Source organism: Canis lupus, chromosome 20 (assembly GCF_048164855.1).
Source record: "Canis lupus baileyi chromosome 20, mCanLup2.hap1, whole genome shotgun sequence".
Taxonomy (NCBI): Eukaryota; Metazoa; Chordata; class Mammalia; order Carnivora; family Canidae; genus Canis; species Canis lupus.
In genome coordinates this window covers 35,706,052-35,723,176 of record NC_132857.1, presented here as the reverse complement: position 1 = coordinate 35,723,176, position 17,125 = coordinate 35,706,052, and the positions used below count along the sequence as shown (strand labels likewise).

Here is a 17,125-nt window from a genome sequence, read left to right as displayed (position 1 = left end):
GAGTGCTTGTTGACCGACCAGCAGATCTCTTACTTGTTGATTCATTAATCAGTACCTGTGTCTCTGCTTTGGAAGCCTCTGAGAACAATGCCTGGGTCTTTCCCAGCGAACAAGACTGGTCAGAAGGGTGGAATGGGAGCCAATTCCTTCCTTTTTTTAATGCTGTCCCTCTTTTCCCAGCACTGACCAGGCCTAGAAGCAGGGGAAGTGGGATGGACAGATACTGAAGCTGTCACACTGCCTGGAGGAAAGGCAGAGAAAGTCAAGGAAGAGGGCTGGTTCTGTGCTATCCCAGAGGCCACCACTCACTCCCATGCTATTTTTGGGGACCCCACCCTGTCACCTGGCCCTTCTGCTCTGCCCCCATGTCAGGGGGAACCCCTTACCTCTCCAGACAGCCATCTGCTTGCGAGTCATTTGCCTCACTCATCATCTCCCCAGGGACTAAGGATATGCCAAGAGGGTGTCCGCTACTCGGCCCCAACCTCTGGCCACCAAGGAGATACCTAGGAAAATCTGGGATTCTAGAATGCAAAGGACCAGCCCAGACTTGATGGCTGGTACTGCACCCAGACTCCTGGCTGTGTCCGGGCCTTCCTATGACAGCAAAATGACAGTCACTTCCTCCTTATGATTCCTAAACCATTTCTGCTTCTCCAGCAATCTTGCTGACGAGACATGTTCTAAATTCCACTGATTCAAGACTTTCTATTCTTACCAGGAAAGTATAACAGCAATATATCCCCAAACATGCCTGACCACACATGGAACCTTAGAAGGCACGCGGAGGCACACGATGGGCAGGGATCACCCAACCTGCCAATTGTTCCTGATTCTCAGCCAGGCACGCCCCTCCTGGTCATGTGAGATTCTTCAGGCCCCAGAAACCCAGAAGGTCCCTCCCACAGAGCATCCTAGGGTCTTGCAAGGGAATCCCTAACAGGGCAGCTCCTCTTTCCCTGTGTGAGCCCCTTGTCTAGAGCCCGGGGCTGTGGAGGAAGGAGAACCTGGCTTCTGGGACCTGTGAGTGGGGGAGAAGGCAGGAGAGAGCCATGCAGGGAAGGCGCCCCGCAGAGAGGGGCTGACATGGCTGGGCCTGGCCAGCTGCCCTTCGCCTTGGCTCAGTAGTCCTCCAAGCACGGCTCCCAGACCAGGAGCAGCAGCAGCCCCCCTGTTAGAAACACACAGGGGGCACCTGGGGGGCTCAGTGGTTGAGCGGCTGCCTTCAGCTCAGGTCATGATCCCGCGGTCCTGGGATCAAGTCTTGCGTCAGGCTCCCTGCGGGGAGCCTGCTTCTCCCTCTGCCTATGTCTCTGCCTCTCAATCTGTGTCTCTGATAAATAAATAATCTTTTTTAAAAAAGGAAATTTGGAGGGACGAGGCCCAGCAATCTGTGTTTTAATAAACCCTCTGGGTGATTTTGGTACAGAATGGTGGGACAGGTGAAACCGGATGGGGATGGGCAGTTAAGTCCAGTCCTGGCTGTCCACTGGGTTAAATAAAGAATTTTATGAGGTCTCTCTGGCAGTAATGAAGTCAAATCAACATCTAACTGGGAGATGCAGACTACCTGTGATAACTCTCCCCCTTTCTCAAAACATGGCTCTTAGAAAAGAGAGAAGTGCCCTGGTTTTGTTAGTGGTTGCTTTTTTTTTTTTCTTTTCGTTTTGTTTTGTTTCCTTCTCAGCAGCTGGAAAAGTCTCTGGTCCGGAAGAAGTGTAGCTATTTTGAAGGTCCTCGGGTAAAGTCACAGGGAAGCTGCCTGCCTAATTGAGCCAAATAATTTAATTTCTCCATTTGGTTAAGGGGAAAGAGGATCTTGCTTTTCCCCAAGCAGAGGTCTCCCTCCTCATCAACACCCCCCCCCTACACCTGAGGAGAGAAAGGAGGGTCTTAGTTGGCATCTGTTGCCCTTGGACCCTCTCCCGCCTCCCACTTCTTTTCGGTGTGGGGACTTAGGGCGGTCTCCTCTCGAACTCAGTCCCCATCAAAAGTCAAGGAAGCACAACGACCTCTGTTTCGTCCTATTTGCCTTTTCGGTGATCCCTGAAGCCAGGAAGGGGGCCGGTTTGTACAACCCCCCTTCAGGGCAGAGAAAAAGGGTGGCCAGGGTTGCCCTGTGAAGGTCCCCTCCCCTTTACACTTACTGAGGGCCTGCAAGACCCCGACCTTTCACAGATACTTTCTTCCTTGCCCCTGGCTCAGAGACGTTAAACGAGCAGCCCAAGGCCACACAGCGGGTGCCGAAGGCAGCAGAACCGGGCCCGGGCCTAGACCCTCCGGACCTCACGGCCTCTTCCGGACAAGCCGGGCCCGGAACCGACTCCCCCGGCGCCGGCCCGCCCTCCCTCGAGGAATCCGGGCCCCGGGGAGGTGGTCCCCGCGGGTCCTCCGCCCTCGGCCCCGGGGGACCCTGCCCCCCCACCCCGTCCCGCGCCCTCCCTCCCCGCCCCTGCCCGGGGCTCCTCCGCGCCGCCCGCGCTGACTCAGCGTAAAGCGAGCCGCGCCCGCCCCGGGCTCCCGGGCTCCCCGGCTCCGCTCGGGTCGCCCCCCGCCCCGCCCCGCCCCGCCCCCCGCCTCCCCGCCCCGCCCCCGGGGAGAGGTCCGGGCCCCGAGCTGGCGCGGCCGCCGCAGAGCCGCTGGAGGGCGCGGGCCGGAGCGCGGCCGGGGCGGGCGCAGCATGACGGCCATCGCCGTGCAGGTAACCCGGGGCCCCGCGGCGCCGCGCGGGCTGCGCCCCTCGGGAGGCGGGAGCGGACTTTGCGCGCGGAGCCGGGCCCAGCCGCGGCGGGGTGGGCGCGCGGGGGCCCAGTGCCCCGTGGTGCCCGCCCTCGGTTGCAAGCTTGCGGGGTGCGGAGGAAAGTGGGCGGGAAGCAACTTGGGGGAGCCCGCTCCCCGACCCCAGGGCCCCCTGCGCGCGGTCTCCTAGGGCCTCTGCTCGCGGCCGTGGCTCCCAAGCTTCTTAGGGGGCATTTTTCTGCTTCTCTTTGGGGTCCCCAGTAACCATGGGGGGTCCCTCCTTTTTAAGAAGGAGAGGCGCGTCCGGGGTGGAGGATGGACACAGTCCACTTGCAAAAGGGAGGCTTGTCTTATGTAAGGTGAGGATTTGCCAGAAGAACTTTCTGGGCAGGGGCTAGAAACACCGTCTCCCAGACGCTTCTGGGGTGCCGGGGCGGGGACCCACTCGCGGGGCGCGCGGATGCTTAAGAGAAAAGCTGCCGGGAGGCAAGGGAGCCGCATCCCCCCGAAGGCTCGAGGTCTCAGACTGGGAGAAGATGTTTTTGTTGGCGGAGAAAGCTGCCGGTTCCTGCCGCGTCCCCTGGGCGCGCTGCCGTCCAAAGGCAACTTGGTGGCGGGACCGCCGGGTCCCCTGCGAGCCAGCCGCTTCCCCGAGGAGGCGGTTCCCGGCCCGCCCGGTCCGAGTCTCCTGGCCCCACCGTCCTAACGACCAGAGAGGCCCAGAGAGGCCCAGAGAGGCGCGCTGACTCTGGGTGCAAACGCCCAGCCTCCACCCCTGCCCCAACACCGACCCCCCTACGTGCGCTTTCACCCAGTTTATGGACAAAATAACTGAGGCTCGGAGGGAAGTAGCCCGCCCACCGCAGGCAGCCAAGCGACAGAATCGAGGTCCGGCGCTCGGCTTCTTACTCCAAGTCCTACTTGCCCTTTCTACTCTTTACTAACAAGAAACCCTCCCCGCCGGGCACCCCCAGACCCCATCTCAGGGCGCGGCAGCTCGGGGAGCAGGGGCGGGTCGCAGCGAGCCCCTCCTCTTTGTTCGGGACCAGAATGCGGAGTCTCGAGGAGGGAGCGTCCGGGACAGCCCCTGGGGAGAAGGGGACCGGGAGGGAGGAGGGTGGGACCGGGTGTGGTCGCTCTCCTCCCGGAGCCCGCGGTCCAGCTGCGGAGAGGCTTGTAAACAAGGATTTAGAAGACCAATCGGGAAGTGGGGGCTAAATTAAGAGGTGCAAAAGCTGCAGGCTGGGTTAATGGGCGGGGCGTTGTGTGCGGGGCCTGGAAGACTGGCAGCAGGTGGGGGGCCTCGGTGGTGGCGGAGCGGGAGGGGGCAGGGGCGAGCGGGGCCCCGAGGCTCTGCCCCAGGGGTGGGGCGCGCCCCAGGCTGTCCCTGCCTGACTGCGGTTGCTGCTCTTCAGAAGCGCCTTAAAGCCCTGCCAGGGGCTGTTCTAGGCTCTTGTGATAACTCATTCCAGCCCCACCCACCCACCCACCACCACTGGGAGGGAGATGCCCTATCTTCATGTATAGGCGAGGAAACCCAGTGAAAGGGGATACCTGCATGCCAGAGGACGCATAGCCAAGAGCAGGCTGGCTGGGGGGTGCAGGCAGGCGTGGGCTATGGTTCCAGGGATGGTGGCAGGAAGCTGGCCAAGATATTTCTAGTTGGGACGCCCCGGTGGCTCAGCGGTTGGGCGCCTCCCTTCAGCCCAGGGCTGATCCTGGAGTCCCGCGATGGAGTCCCACATTGGGCTCCCTACATGGAGCCTCTGCCTGTGTCTCTGCCTCTGTCTTTCTGGTGAATAAATAATCTTAAAAAAAAAAAAAAAGATACTTCTGGTTGATCATGATAGGGGCCTGACCTGGGCCTGCACGGAGTGGGCAGTGATTCTAGAGGCAAGTATGGGAGGGAGGGCTGGGGATGTGAGGAAGGAATAGTGAGCAGGGCCTCTGGGGGTTGAGGGGAGCAGGTGGGGTCCAGGAGTGTAGAGAAAAAGAAGACCTTGGGATTGGACTCAGTGGCCCAGGAGTGTCAAGTGACCCTGTCCTACAGCTCATAGAAATCATTCGGGGTTAGAGATGGAAAAGAGAAACATTTTTTTCATGGAGAAGAGATTAGTGTCTTGGCCCGGGTCCCCAAGCCCGAGGCCCTCAGGCAGGGGCAGGACTAGACAGTCTTGATTCCTCTTGTGCATTGGCCTTCCACTGACCACACTGCCGCCTGCGCCCCTCCAGGAGGTGGTTCAGGCCCTGTCACTGACAGCCAGCAGAGCAGCTCCAGTGTAGTGCAGCGTAGTTAGGAATGAAGACTCCAGTCTGCGTTATTATTGTTGTCATATTATCAGTAGGCCCCCAAGCACCTTTCCATACATGATCTCACTTAATCCTTGGGAGCTTTCTTGCTGATTAGAGAGTTTAAATGAAGCCAGCTTTGAAGTTGGGAGGGGGAAGAAATGAACTGACATGAACTGGCTCCTCTTTGATCCCAGTGTGATGTCTGAAGGACTGGAGGCCAAAGTCCAGTCTGCCCAGGGCAGGTGGGGCCAAGTGAGGGACAGTGCATACCTGTTCTCTAGTTCCTGGGTCCTCTGGTGTTTTGTGACTTGACTGGGGCCTTGCCTCTGGGGCTCTCCTATTCCAGGACCTTACCAACCAACTTCTAGGAGCCTTGTAACCTGGCCAGGTAACTTCGTGGCTCCCACTCTCCTGCAGGGGTCGCTAACTCTCATTTTGTAGATGGGAAACCCAGGGCCACAGAGGTTCAGAAGCCACCCAAAGACAAAGGTCTTGAATGGTTTGTAGACAAAGGTTTCCTTAGTTTGCTTCTTAGCAGTAAAACCGTTTTTTTCTGATGAAAGCCAGCACAGACACCTAGGCTACCAGTGTCTCCAGCAGGTAAGAAGTACCTGTTGTGGTTGAAGTAGGGAAGTGATCCTAGCTGGCCAGCCCAGCTTCTCCTGCTCCCCCTACTTAGCACCTGGAGGCCGCTTAGCAAACAGGGGGTCACAGTTTGAGAACCCCAGCCGACTCCACCACAGTGTTCTTTCTAAGGTCCTGGGCTACTTTTGTCTGGGGATGTGAGTTGGGGCCCTGATCCCGCCTCGGCATCCATCCCTCTGTACTCTCTACTCCTTTTCCCCACCAGTAGTAATGAGCCCCTGATAGGAATGCCCCATACTTGGAAGGCCCTAGTCAGTTTTTATTGGCTGAATGCATCCCGCACCCTGCACATTATTCAGTTGTCCAGGAAGCCGGAACAAGCTTTGTGATTTAGGTGAGTGATCTTGGGGGAAGTCATCTGACCTCTGCATGACATAGTTTCCCTCTTTACACACCCCCTGTGGAGCTCCCTGCTCTCCCCACCTCACAGGTTTGAGTAAAACAGGTCCCTGCTTAGGCAGAAGTGCTGAAAACAAACCAGGTCCTTATTCGTGTATGGGGCGGGGTGAGGGTAGGGGGGCTGAGATTTAGCAGTAGCTTCTGCTCCGATGGACAGGTTAGCAGGCGCCCTGATGTTCCTGCTGGGGCTCTGACCACAGGAGTCTCCCAGGAGCATGGCTTTGCTTTCTGTCCCTCACTGAGAGGTGTTACCGACTTGCCTCTGGAAGCTTCCATTTGCACATGGTATAAGGTGCACCTCATAGTCCCTGTTCAGTTTCCCAGCAGTGAGAGCTGCGCATGAGCTGCCTGCTTTGCTTGCCTCCCAAACTGAAGTGTAACCTGGGCTGCTTCTGTATACACTGTAAAGGGTAATTTATGACCAGGTAGGAGACTCATTTAAAGGGAGCTTCTGATGGAAGTGACAGTGCTTGCAATGACCATTTTTCCTGTGGCTTCTCAAGCTCTCGCTGGGCCTCACTGAATGCCCAGGTCAAGTACCTGTGCCATGTACCAGGGATGCAGCAGTGCCTACTTGGGAGGCCGTGCCCTCCTAAGTACAACTATGGTCAGAACAGTGAAGAAAACGGCGCCTGACGGGAGGAGTCCTGGTTTGGTTTGGGTCAGGGAGGCAGGCAAGATCTCTGTGAGAAAGGGACATTTCCATTAAGACATGAAGAATGGAGAAAAGGAGGTAACCTGGAGAAGAAGTTTTCAGGTGGAGGAGCCAGTAGGTCTGAGGAAGAAAGTTCTAGGCTTATCCTTAGGTCTGGAAAGAGGGCTGCTGTGTCAGAGCAAGGGGGCCAGGAAGAGTGTGCTGGGGGTGAAGTTGGAGAGCGAGGCAGGGCAGAAGGTGCAGGGCTTGTGGGTAGTGGTAAGGAGTTTGATTCTTTGACATGCTTTTCTTTTTTTTGCTTTATGGTTGGGGATAGAACTCATGCCTGGGTGGCGTCCTGCAGCTATGAGATAAGGGACACCTCATTGGATGTCTGGCCCAGCTTGGCAGAAGAAAGGGGCAGGTGCACCCTTCAGGGCTGAAACTAGAGGCTCAGCGGCCTCCCCACACCCAGAAGCTTCTAGACAGACATCTTGATTGGCCAACTCTGGGAGGGGTGCAGGTTCAAGACTGAAGGGCAAAGTGCAAACACCACTTTCAGTACCAAGGAAAACAAGGTAATAACATGGAGTCTGGAACATGCAGAAGCCGCTGGGTGGAGATGAGGGTAAAACTGAAGTGTACTGGGAATGTAGCCTTGTATTAGAATGCTAATTTAAAAAAAAAAAAAAAGAATACTAATAATCCAGTGCTGGGATTCTTGCCGTGTGTACAAAGAAACCCAGGGGGTACTGCAAGCTCAAGGTCACACGAGCCAGGCCTGACAAGTTTTCTGAATTCAGAACAGACTAGGATCTGCCAACCTGCTGGTCAGTAGAATTTGGATTTCTTATTCATGAAGATCATTGAAGAAAGAAAGGTCAGGGAACCTTTCGTGCCTGGTGAATAGTTGGACAGGCAGTGCTTCTAGGTCTTGAATGGAGGACGCAGCAGGTGGAATAGGGGAAGGACTCCCCAAGAAAGGTGAGTCGGCTGAAAGGTGAGGAGTTGGGAAAGAAGCTGCCTGCAAAGGTGGGCAAGGAGACTGCAGCTGAAAATGAGGCTTTGGGAAGACGGGGACATGGTCAAGGGTTTTCCCTGCAGAGGTTGGAGGGGTAGAGCCGGGCCCTCCCTGACATGCTGTCTGGTGTCTTCCAGGCCCAGAGGCTCCTGGCCCAGAGGAGGCCCCAGCGGCCCTTCTTGGAATCCTTCATCCGGGCCCTCATCATTGTGTGTGCTGCTCTGGCCTTGGTCCTCTCCTCCGTCTCCATCTGCGATGGCCACTGGCTGCTGGCTGAAGACCGCCTCTTTGGGCTCTGGCACTTCTGCACGTCTTCCAACCAGACGGGGCCACACTGCTTCAGAGACCTGAGTCAAGCCCGTGTGCCTGGGCTGGTGGTGGGCATGGTCCTGGCCCGCAGCGTGGGCGCCTTGGCCGTGGTGGTCGCCATTTTGGGCCTAGAGCTCCTCATGGTGTCCCAGGTGTGTGAGGACCTCCACTCGCGGCGCAAGTGGGCCATGGGCTCCGTCCTCCTCCTCGTCTCTTTCGTCCTCTCCTCTGGAGGGCTCCTGGGTTTTGTGATCCTCCTCTGGAACCACGTTACGCTCATTGGCTTCACCCTGATGTTCTGGTGCGAGTTCACAGCCTCCTTCCTCTTCTTTCTGAATGCCATCAGTGGGCTTCACATCAACAGCATCACCCATCCCTGGGGCCAACCAAGGAAATTTTAGGCCTCTTGCTTACATCCGAGGACATCAGGTTCTACATGAAAGTGTGGGCAAGATTCGACTTTTCCAACATGTGACCTCTGGTGGGGGTAAAGGCGGAACAATGACCTTGAAACTGCTGCTGCTTAGCCAATAACCTTTGGGTGGTTGGCCACAATCAGCCCAGTGGCCTTTGCAGCTGGCCTGCAGGGCCAGAGGCCAGGGTGCCTCAGTGCCACCAGCTGCACAGGCTTAGCCAAGTTGTTAGGATGTTGATTTTAGAAGAAGTAACATATTTTAAAACCTTTTCCTTGAATCCTTCTTCTTGGGATGGGAATAGATTGGGAAGCAGCGTGGGTAACTGGTGCCCGGCTGGCTGCCCAGCTGACACTTGTTTTATTGACTGTGTGCCAGGATGGGGGCTGTCGGGTCCCCGGGGTCTCCTGGGGTTGACCAGAGTGGATCATGCCTCCAGCTAAGCATATCCAGCCAGTGCCTCAGACTTCTCTTCCACCAGCTCAAAGGGCCTTTGGGCCCATCGCCCTGCCGTAGCTTCAGTCACGCTTGGAAGCAGAATTCAGGATTCCCTTGATTTTTTTTTTTTTTTTTTTTTTGTACATACTAGGTTTTCAAACCATTTGACTCTCTTTGAACCCTGCCCTTTGGGGCAGGGGTGAGGAGGGCGTAATCTTTGAATAACTGTGGACTCCAGCAGCCAGCTGTCCTGTCTGTGGGGACCCTGCCCTGAACCCTTCCAGCAAGCTTCCCAGGGTGGCCGCCAGCCCTCCAAGGCAGTCCTCCCTGAGGCCAGCGTGCCTGCGTGTCTGCTTCTGATGTGTCAGGACAGCCTCAGGGTACCACTTCTGATCTTAGAGCACATTTCCAAAGAGCACAGATCTGGACCTGCTAAATTCCAAGGGGTAAAGAGGACTTGCAGGGCCTTGAGTAATGATTAACAGCCGGCCCGGGGGATGAGTGCGGGTGAAGGGGACCAGGAACCAGTGGAGTTTTCCATCCTTGCCCACAGATGTGCATTTCTGTGCCAATTGCCCCCTTTCCAGTCTCTTCTCTGCCCCATAGCTGGGGTTTCGCCCCTCAGCCGCCACTTCATTCCCCCCTTCCCTCTCCACCTGGGCCACACTACTGCTGCTCCTGGCGTGGGTTTGGGTCTCTGCCCCATCCTTGTCACTGCAGGTCCCCTTCCTGGCCTGGGCTGGGTGCGTTTATCTATCTCTTGGGGTTCTTCAAAGCTTTTCCAATGGAGTCCATGGAGATCACTGAAGAAAGGTGTCACGGGCCAATCAGTTTTTCAGAGAGCAGAGCTCATCAACCCTATGGGCTGGGTTCTTAGCCCTGGCAAAGAAGCACCTGACCTTTCATTTCAAGAGCCGTTCACCAGGCGCAAACGGGTGACCTTGTCTCTGCAATGGGGAGGTGCAAAGGTGGGAAGCCAGGGTCCAGAGGGGGATGGCACTTGTCCGGGGTCACCCAGCAACAAGATGTCTCCTCTACGTTTGAGCTCCTGTACACCACGCTTTCCCCTGAACACTGGTAGGCTTTGTTTTGTAAAAGGGCTCAAATGTTCAGTTCACTTTCATCCTCATGTGGCTGGTGGTGAGGGAGTGCTGATAGTCAAGGGGAACTGAGATCCAGAGAATAAAGGGGAGACATCCCCCAGAAGACCCCCTGTCCCCTGCCCAGGACTGAAGAAACAGATATAGGCTCAGAGCACAGGGATTTGACACCAAAGCCCTCAATGGAACTTCTGTCCCTTCTTGCTGGGTATCTCAGGCAAGTCACAGGACCTTAGTGAACCTGTTTCTTTTCTGTCCAGCGGAATCACACCCCATTCCCAGAGGGATGCTTGCACCACACTAGGGTTACTAAGGAAGCTAGGAATCTTAGGACTGTCAGCCGTGCTGACTTGGGACAGATTAATCCAGCTGCCTTGACGCTGTAGGGGAAGAGCTACCAGAGAGGTGACTTGTAGTGAAGGGTAGGGAGGGTCCACCTAGAGCCAAGGGTCTCCATTTCTCCCATTTCCTGTGTGTTGAACTTATCCCTAAAAACTCCAGGAAGGGGTAGGGAAGCGAGTGGGAGGGTCCTCCTCCACCTGGTGTCTCAAGGGCAAAAAGAGTGGTCAGTTACGGACCAAACCCATCCCCACTACCATTTATTTCCCTGCCCTCTTCTGGGGCGCCCGAACTGCCCTTCCCAAATACAACAGACCCAGGCCCTCTCTTCCTGCCCCGTGGTCCCTCATTATCTTCAGTTTTGAGGAACATATCACCTTGGGCTCCAACCCAAGGCCCAGAGGAGGTTTGATGGGTCCCAGGAGGAACAGATGATGTCTGCAGAGAACTGTCCTGCAGCAGTGTCTGGCCTTCTCACGACCTGTCTTGGCGTCTGTCTGTCCTGTGACTGGCCCTGCTCCAGACCCTCAAATGACACTGGCCCTGTAGGCGGCCCGGCTCTGCTCTGAGGTGCTGGCCTTGGTGCTGTGCGTAAAGCCAGTGAGGCCGCTGGTGCCATTGCTGAAGGAGGTGCTGAGGGCCACGGGGCGCAGGAGGAGCTCGCGGAGATGCCACTGCTGCCACTTCTTCTGCACCTCCAGCTGCACCTGGCCCAGAGACCAGCCATCAGTTGGGGAAGACAACTCACCTTGTCCCCAGAGCCCCATTCACTGCCCCCTCAGTACAGGCCCTGCCTTTCCTGCAGGCCACTCAGATGGACCCCTTCCAGCTCCAATATCCAGTAGGGATCGAACCCCCTCACCTTATCTGGACACTTTCACCTGCCACCTTACTGCATGTGTCCTGAAGAAGGGGCTTGGGGTTATTTTACGAATTGCAGAATGACATCCAGATCATGACCTGGGACCACCGGACCCATTCCCATAAAGCCAGCCTAGCTCAGAACTTAAATCTGGGGACCTTAGAGTGGCTCTTTGGATATTAATTTCACGGTCCCCAAGCTGTAGCAGCCCAAACCTTTGAAGCCAGGCTTCAGGGCTTGAGTTCTGGAAAACAGGTTATTCCCCTTCAAGTGTGGTGAACCAGATAAATGGTCAACAGTCACAGGAAGGCCCGACTTGGGTGGAATACTGTATTCAACTGTTGGTTGCATGGCTTGTGTGTGTCCCCCCCCAAATGCTCTGGGCAGGGAGCAGAGAGACAGCAAGGTAAGTGTGCAGCCCTCCGAAGAGTCAACGATTATTTGGAGGTCAGTGAGCACTGAGCTTTAGGGATTGCATCATCAAGTCACTCATTTTACAAATGGGGAGACTGAGGCCTAGAGGAGGGCAGTGACCTGGATCACCCATCAGGCAAGCATCAGAGCCATTGGGAACCAGAGTTCTTGTTGGGGTGCCTGCAACTTTTGCTCTAGTCTCAGGACTTGCTCAAGGATAAGAATTACCTGGAATGCTTGTTAAACATTTTCAGGCTCTTACCCAGACATAACAATCCTTTTGTCGAATTAGAAGGGGGGAGGGATGTGGTGTGGGTCGGGTAGGGCCAAGCAATTGTTTTAATGAGACCTGGTGCTTCAGTGCTTCCATGAAGTGGGCTCAGGAGACCTCCCCCTCCCAGACCACCCATCTCTCCCCACCACCCTGGTTTTCCAGGGAGCTTCTGAGCAGGAATCGGTGGCTAGGGAGCTCCTCCATCTGGGCACCCAGAGAACACTCACCTCCCCATTGAGGAAGCAGTAGAGGACGGCCACCACCAGGCCCTGCAGAGGGGGCAGAGGCAGCAGAGGATCAGTGCAGGTGCTAGGGCACCCGGACTCCTTCCTTTAACCTCTTCCCTATGTCCTTAAAATTGCCAGCCCCAGGCTCACTTCTCCCCAGAGAGTGCCCCAGAGCCTTCCCACACCTCTCACTCCAAGGGGGACTGGGGCTACCTCTTGGGGGGGGCCCACAGTGCCCCTGGCTGTGCTGGCATCATCTGGCACAGGCTCAGCTCCTTGGGGCAGGGGCAGCGGCAGGGTCCAGCATGGGGCATTGCATGCATGTGATTTCAGCGCAGAAGCTGCTAACCTGGGCCTGTGGAGACCCGGCAAGTCACCAGAATTAGTAAGGCAGGCCGTCTGGGAGAAGCAAGGAGTGGTGGCACTTGAAGTGCACCTGTCCCTCAGGTAGGGGGTGGGGACAGCCCATGTGAGACCCCCTGGGCCCTGTGTGGGCTCATTTTCAAGATAAGCTGGAAACCTGGAGATGTTCCAACACAGGCAACTATTCAAACTGAAACACAAGCACATGAGCATGATGTCAGAACAAAACCCACATGTAGGTCCGGGCCAGTGAGGTATGACTTCCTGTTTATGTCACCTTGGTTAGGGACCTTGGGGCTATATATACTTTACGTTCCTTGGTGTGGTGGGGGTGTGTACCTATCAGGACCCTGGCTCCCTAGTCTCTGGGGTTCCTGTTTCCCAGTGGCGCCTCCCCCTACCCCCAGTCGTGGCTTGGAGCTTTGCCAGGGCAGGGACTCCAGTCTCAAGATGCAGGATTGAGGCCAAGAGGCCTGCTTGGGGCCATAAGCTATGGGGGGGGGGGGGGTTCACCACAGTGCTTATGCTCATCTCAGGGACACACCTCCGGCCAGCCTGCCCTTGCTTCTGCCCTGAGGCTTCCCTAGCTGGTGAGCACCCTCGCCCTCAGAGGCCTGGGTGTCATAGCTCTGACCTCAGGGGGCCCTAAACCGCACCCTCCCCCCCACACACACACTTCCCAGTCCCATCCAAGCCTGCCCTCACCTACTTACTACATTGGAAAGGACCCAAAAGAATGATGAGCCAGCCTGACTATGGTGGGCTTAATATGTACCATTGCTCAGGGCTAAGGTCATTTTTAACAAGAGTTAGTGACAGACCTCAAAGAATTATCAGGCATCGAGGACCACTGCAGAACAGGGACTATATGGGGGAGGTGGGCAGCAGGAACACTTACACAAGGTACCAATCTCTAAAGTCTGTAGCATGTTAGCATCACGTGGGAGCGTTTGCGTATGTTGCACTCCATACCCAAGTCCAAATGTCTGAGGATGGAAGCCCCAGCAGCTTTGAAAAATCGCAGATGGTTCTAACAGGTATTCCCAATTGGAAACCACCATCAGAGGGTGTGAAAGGCTTTGGGATGAAATGGAACAGGATGTGGTGTGCCACCTGGCTTGCATACTTGTGGGGCTCTGGTTTCCAGGTGTATCACTGAATCCTTGCCAAAGCCCGAGCTGGAAGTCAGGCTGCTGGCTGCGGGTGCGGACCCTCTCCCTGGGCCCAGGAGTGCCTGCGCTGCCAAGATCCTGGGACACATTTTCACAGTTCAGGTGAGGGCAGGAGTCCTGGGTGAGGGAAAGCTAGTTGTACCCCAGGTATCTAGAGCTGTCTCCCACAGCTGACAAGTTAAAGAAATTCCACAGTGTTTATACAATCATTAAAAATGAAGTCTTGGAAGAATTAATGACATAGGGAAATGTTCACCACAGGTAAGATAGAGATATTGGGACAAGCAAGATAAAAAAAACCACATGCAGCATGACCTCAATTTTACGGGACGTGTATACATGTGTATGTGTCTTCCTGCAGAGAAAAGAGACTACGAGTAAACCCACTGTCATTTTAACAGGTTATTTCTGCAGTCATGAGATTGTGGATGATTTCCTTTCTTAACTATTCCTTATTTTCCAAATTTCCTATATTAAGTATCATTTCTACAATCGGAAAAAATGCTAATCAACTTGCGTCTCTAAAAGAACAGGATGGTGATAATGTATTGTGGTTCTGGGTATGTTTTTCCTTAAGCCCGGTCTTTTAGAGATACATACTTGCATATTTACATTTGAGAAGAATCATCCCTTTGATTGGCTTAAAATGATGGGGGATGGGATGGAGGGAACAGATGGGGACAGAGCTGGAACATGCTGCACCTTGAGCGGGCAGTGGTCACATGGGGGTTCACTGTCTACTATTCTCTTCACTTTCATATGTGAAGACATTCTCTACAATACAGACTTTTAAAAATAGACACATAGAGAATATATATGTGTAATATATAATAAACTGATAATATGTTTGTGAACAAGGGTTTAAAAAACCTCAAAGATCTCTTTTCTGCATAAACATTTCTATGGACACATTAGGAAAGTGCTTTTGGTTTTCTCTCGACAAGCCATTTCCTTAGAAGCCGAATGGCCTTCCGCTGACAGTCCTCAGCCCCAACCACAAGCCCCAGCTCCAGGGGACAGGAAGTTGGTTCCCTTTCTCGGCTGGGAGGCTGACCTGGGTCTCCTTGCTCGCAGTGTGGTCACTACCGATTTCTGGAAGCCAGGCCAAGGCCTTCCATCCTTGTGGACCTGGAATCCCCTACCTGCTAATGGGCCATCGTGACCCAGGCCTCCTTGCATGTTACAAGAGCAGGTGGGCATGAAAACTCCCTGGTCTAGAAACAAAGAATACGGATTATGCAAGAGGCTGGGTTCCCTGGAGGCCTGGGGCACTGGCAGGGAGCTCCGGGCAGAGGAGAGAAGCTCAGGGAGGGCAGAGGGGACAGCCCCTGGGTGGGGTCTGAAGGCAGGGCTAGGGCAAGACCTAACTGCTCAATAACGTGTCTCCAGTGATGTGTCCTGCCTGAAACCTGAAAGTGACAGGAGGATGACCCTGACTCACCCACTCGCCCTGAACTGAACTCAGGGACCGAGGGAGACTCAGGGTCCCGTCTTGAGACCAAAGCGTCTGCCATAAGGAGGACTGTTCAGGATAATCAGTACTGTTGAGGACAGCTTGGCTTCTTGAGGAACAGCCACTGGGAGAAATTTTTCTCAGGCCCCCAAGTCTTTAATGTCTAGGCTTTTCCTGAGAATTGGCTTGTTTCCATCTATGGATATTACAAATTTTGGAACCGATTGCTTTGGCTACTGGGGAGCTCCAAACCAAATGTATGACCCATCTCTCCCACCTTCGTGGCACTCTATTGGATTTGCTTCTCTGTATGAACTCAGTTTGGGTTTTTATATTATTTTTTCGCTGATCCTTCATCTACTTATTATTTTTTTAATCCTCTGTGTGGTTTTCCTGAAAGCTACATCATATTATTTTTGGAAGGAGACAGCTATGAGAGTGTAAACAAATAACATTCTGAAGTTTGGGATTCATGTGAAGAGTCCTTCTGTCTGAAGGTGTTTATTATTTGCTTTTTGTTGTTGGAGTTTTTTGTTTTTGACTATTCATTTTTTTTTTAGCCTCACAACATCTTATGAGTTGGGGGTAGGTGATTTCCCCCTTCACTTTCCTTCCTTTTTTTTAAAGTTGGTTTTTCTTTTTGATACATTGTGTGTGCACATAGTTTCAAGGAGTCAAATGATTCTCATCAAAACAAGGGCAGCCTCCCAACACCCCTGCCCCCATTTCCTGTTCCTCAGAGGCAGCTACTTGGAATTCTCTTTGCAGCTTCTGAATAATATGCTGATGCTGCTCCTTCTGGATTTTTCAGTTTGGGGCATTTCATGGACTTCCCAGAATAAAGAGTTTATTCTCCTTCAGATGCCCTCCCCCGCCCCCCATTCCCACAATGCTCTTGAAAGAGAGAACCCCCAAGAGTCACAGTCCTTGAAGCTTACCTGGAAGGAGCCAAGGGCCAATTCAAAGAACAACTGGACCTCCATGGCGTCCTCTGGGGAGAAGGCGAAGATGATGTAGTGGACTCCAAAGAGCGGGATCAGCAGGAGGGTGGACTTGGCCAGGCGCCTGCAGACAGAGACCCGCTGTCGTGTCCCGTCTTCTCCCCACAGGCACAGCTCCGCACACCCCAACCTACCTCATTGTAGGAGGCCTGGAGTGGTGCCCCCCAATCTTTGTGGTTTTATCTTTCATTTTGGAGAATGTCCAACTCCCACATACCCATCCCCCAGGGCCAGTCCCCTAAGCTTTCTGATCGTGCACCCATCAGGAAAAGAAAAATTTGAACACATAGCCACCCAAATAACTTTATTATTTATTAATTACATGCATAAGTCATCAAACCTGTTATTCACAAAGCCAGCATTCTTAATTTTTTGATAATAACTATCTATAAGGAGACATTCTTTTATTTTCTTCCCAGATTATGGTTGCTAAATTTAGAGATAAAAAATACAGGATGCCCAGTTCAATTTGAATTTCAGATAAACAATGGATAATAGTTTTTTTGGACAAAGTGCTAAGACACTATTTGTTGTTTATCCAAAATTCAAACTGAACTGGGCATCCTCTATTGGGCAACTTTATCCTGGATCCCCAGCTCTACCCTACTGTGGAGCCCACTGCCCTAAAGGTGTCCTGGAGAATCTGTCACCAAGTAATCGCGTCACTGCCAGATTCTCAAAGCTCAGAACATCACAGAGAAAGTCTTGGTTGGACACTGATTTATCTTTAACCATTCTGTTTTGAATTATGTCTCCTCTAGCCAAATATACAAATTGAAGTCCTAGGTGCAAGACCTCAGAAATACCTACCTGTACAAGCACGTAGGGCCCATAAAAGGTGATTGAGCTAAAATAAGGTCATTAGGGTGGGACCTTAGTCCAATCAACTGGTGTCCTTGTAAGAAGAGGAGGTGACACCAAAGATGCCCACACACAGACAAAAGGTCCAGTAAGGAAACAGGGGAGAAGGCAGCCATCTACAAGGCCAGGAAGGAAGCCTTAGAAGAAACCAAACCTGTGAACACCTGAA

General features: G+C 53.9%; 2 protein-coding genes across 5 annotated transcripts in view; one reads left to right on the top strand and one right to left on the bottom strand.

The window, feature by feature from the left end:
• The first annotated feature begins 2,619 nt into the window (after window positions 1-2,619).
• TMEM37 (transmembrane protein 37) lies at window positions 2,620-8,723 on the top strand. Its single transcript, XM_072788920.1, has 2 exons — window positions 2,620-2,701; window positions 7,868-8,723. The coding sequence occupies exons 1-2, from the start codon at window positions 2,681-2,683 to the stop codon at window positions 8,438-8,440; spliced, it is 594 nt and encodes a 197-aa protein (XP_072645021.1). The 5' UTR covers window positions 2,620-2,680; the 3' UTR covers window positions 8,441-8,723.
• Window positions 8,724-10,572: 1,849 nt separating this feature from the next.
• The window catches only part of SCTR (secretin receptor), a 71,350-nt gene continuing 64,797 nt past the window's right edge, over window positions 10,573-17,125 (bottom strand). For 3 of the 4 annotated variants that reach the window (XM_072788916.1, XM_072788918.1, XM_072788919.1), the window contains 3 exons: window positions 16,033-16,159; window positions 12,107-12,148; window positions 10,573-11,036 (listed from right to left, as the gene is read on the bottom strand). In XM_072788916.1, coding sequence (XP_072645017.1) covers window positions 10,857-11,036; window positions 12,107-12,148; window positions 16,033-16,159 — 349 coding nt within the window. In that variant the 3' untranslated portion in view covers window positions 10,573-10,856. The remainder of the gene's footprint in view (window positions 11,037-12,106; window positions 12,149-16,032; window positions 16,160-17,125) is intronic. The other variant, XM_072788917.1, reaches the window with a different exon arrangement.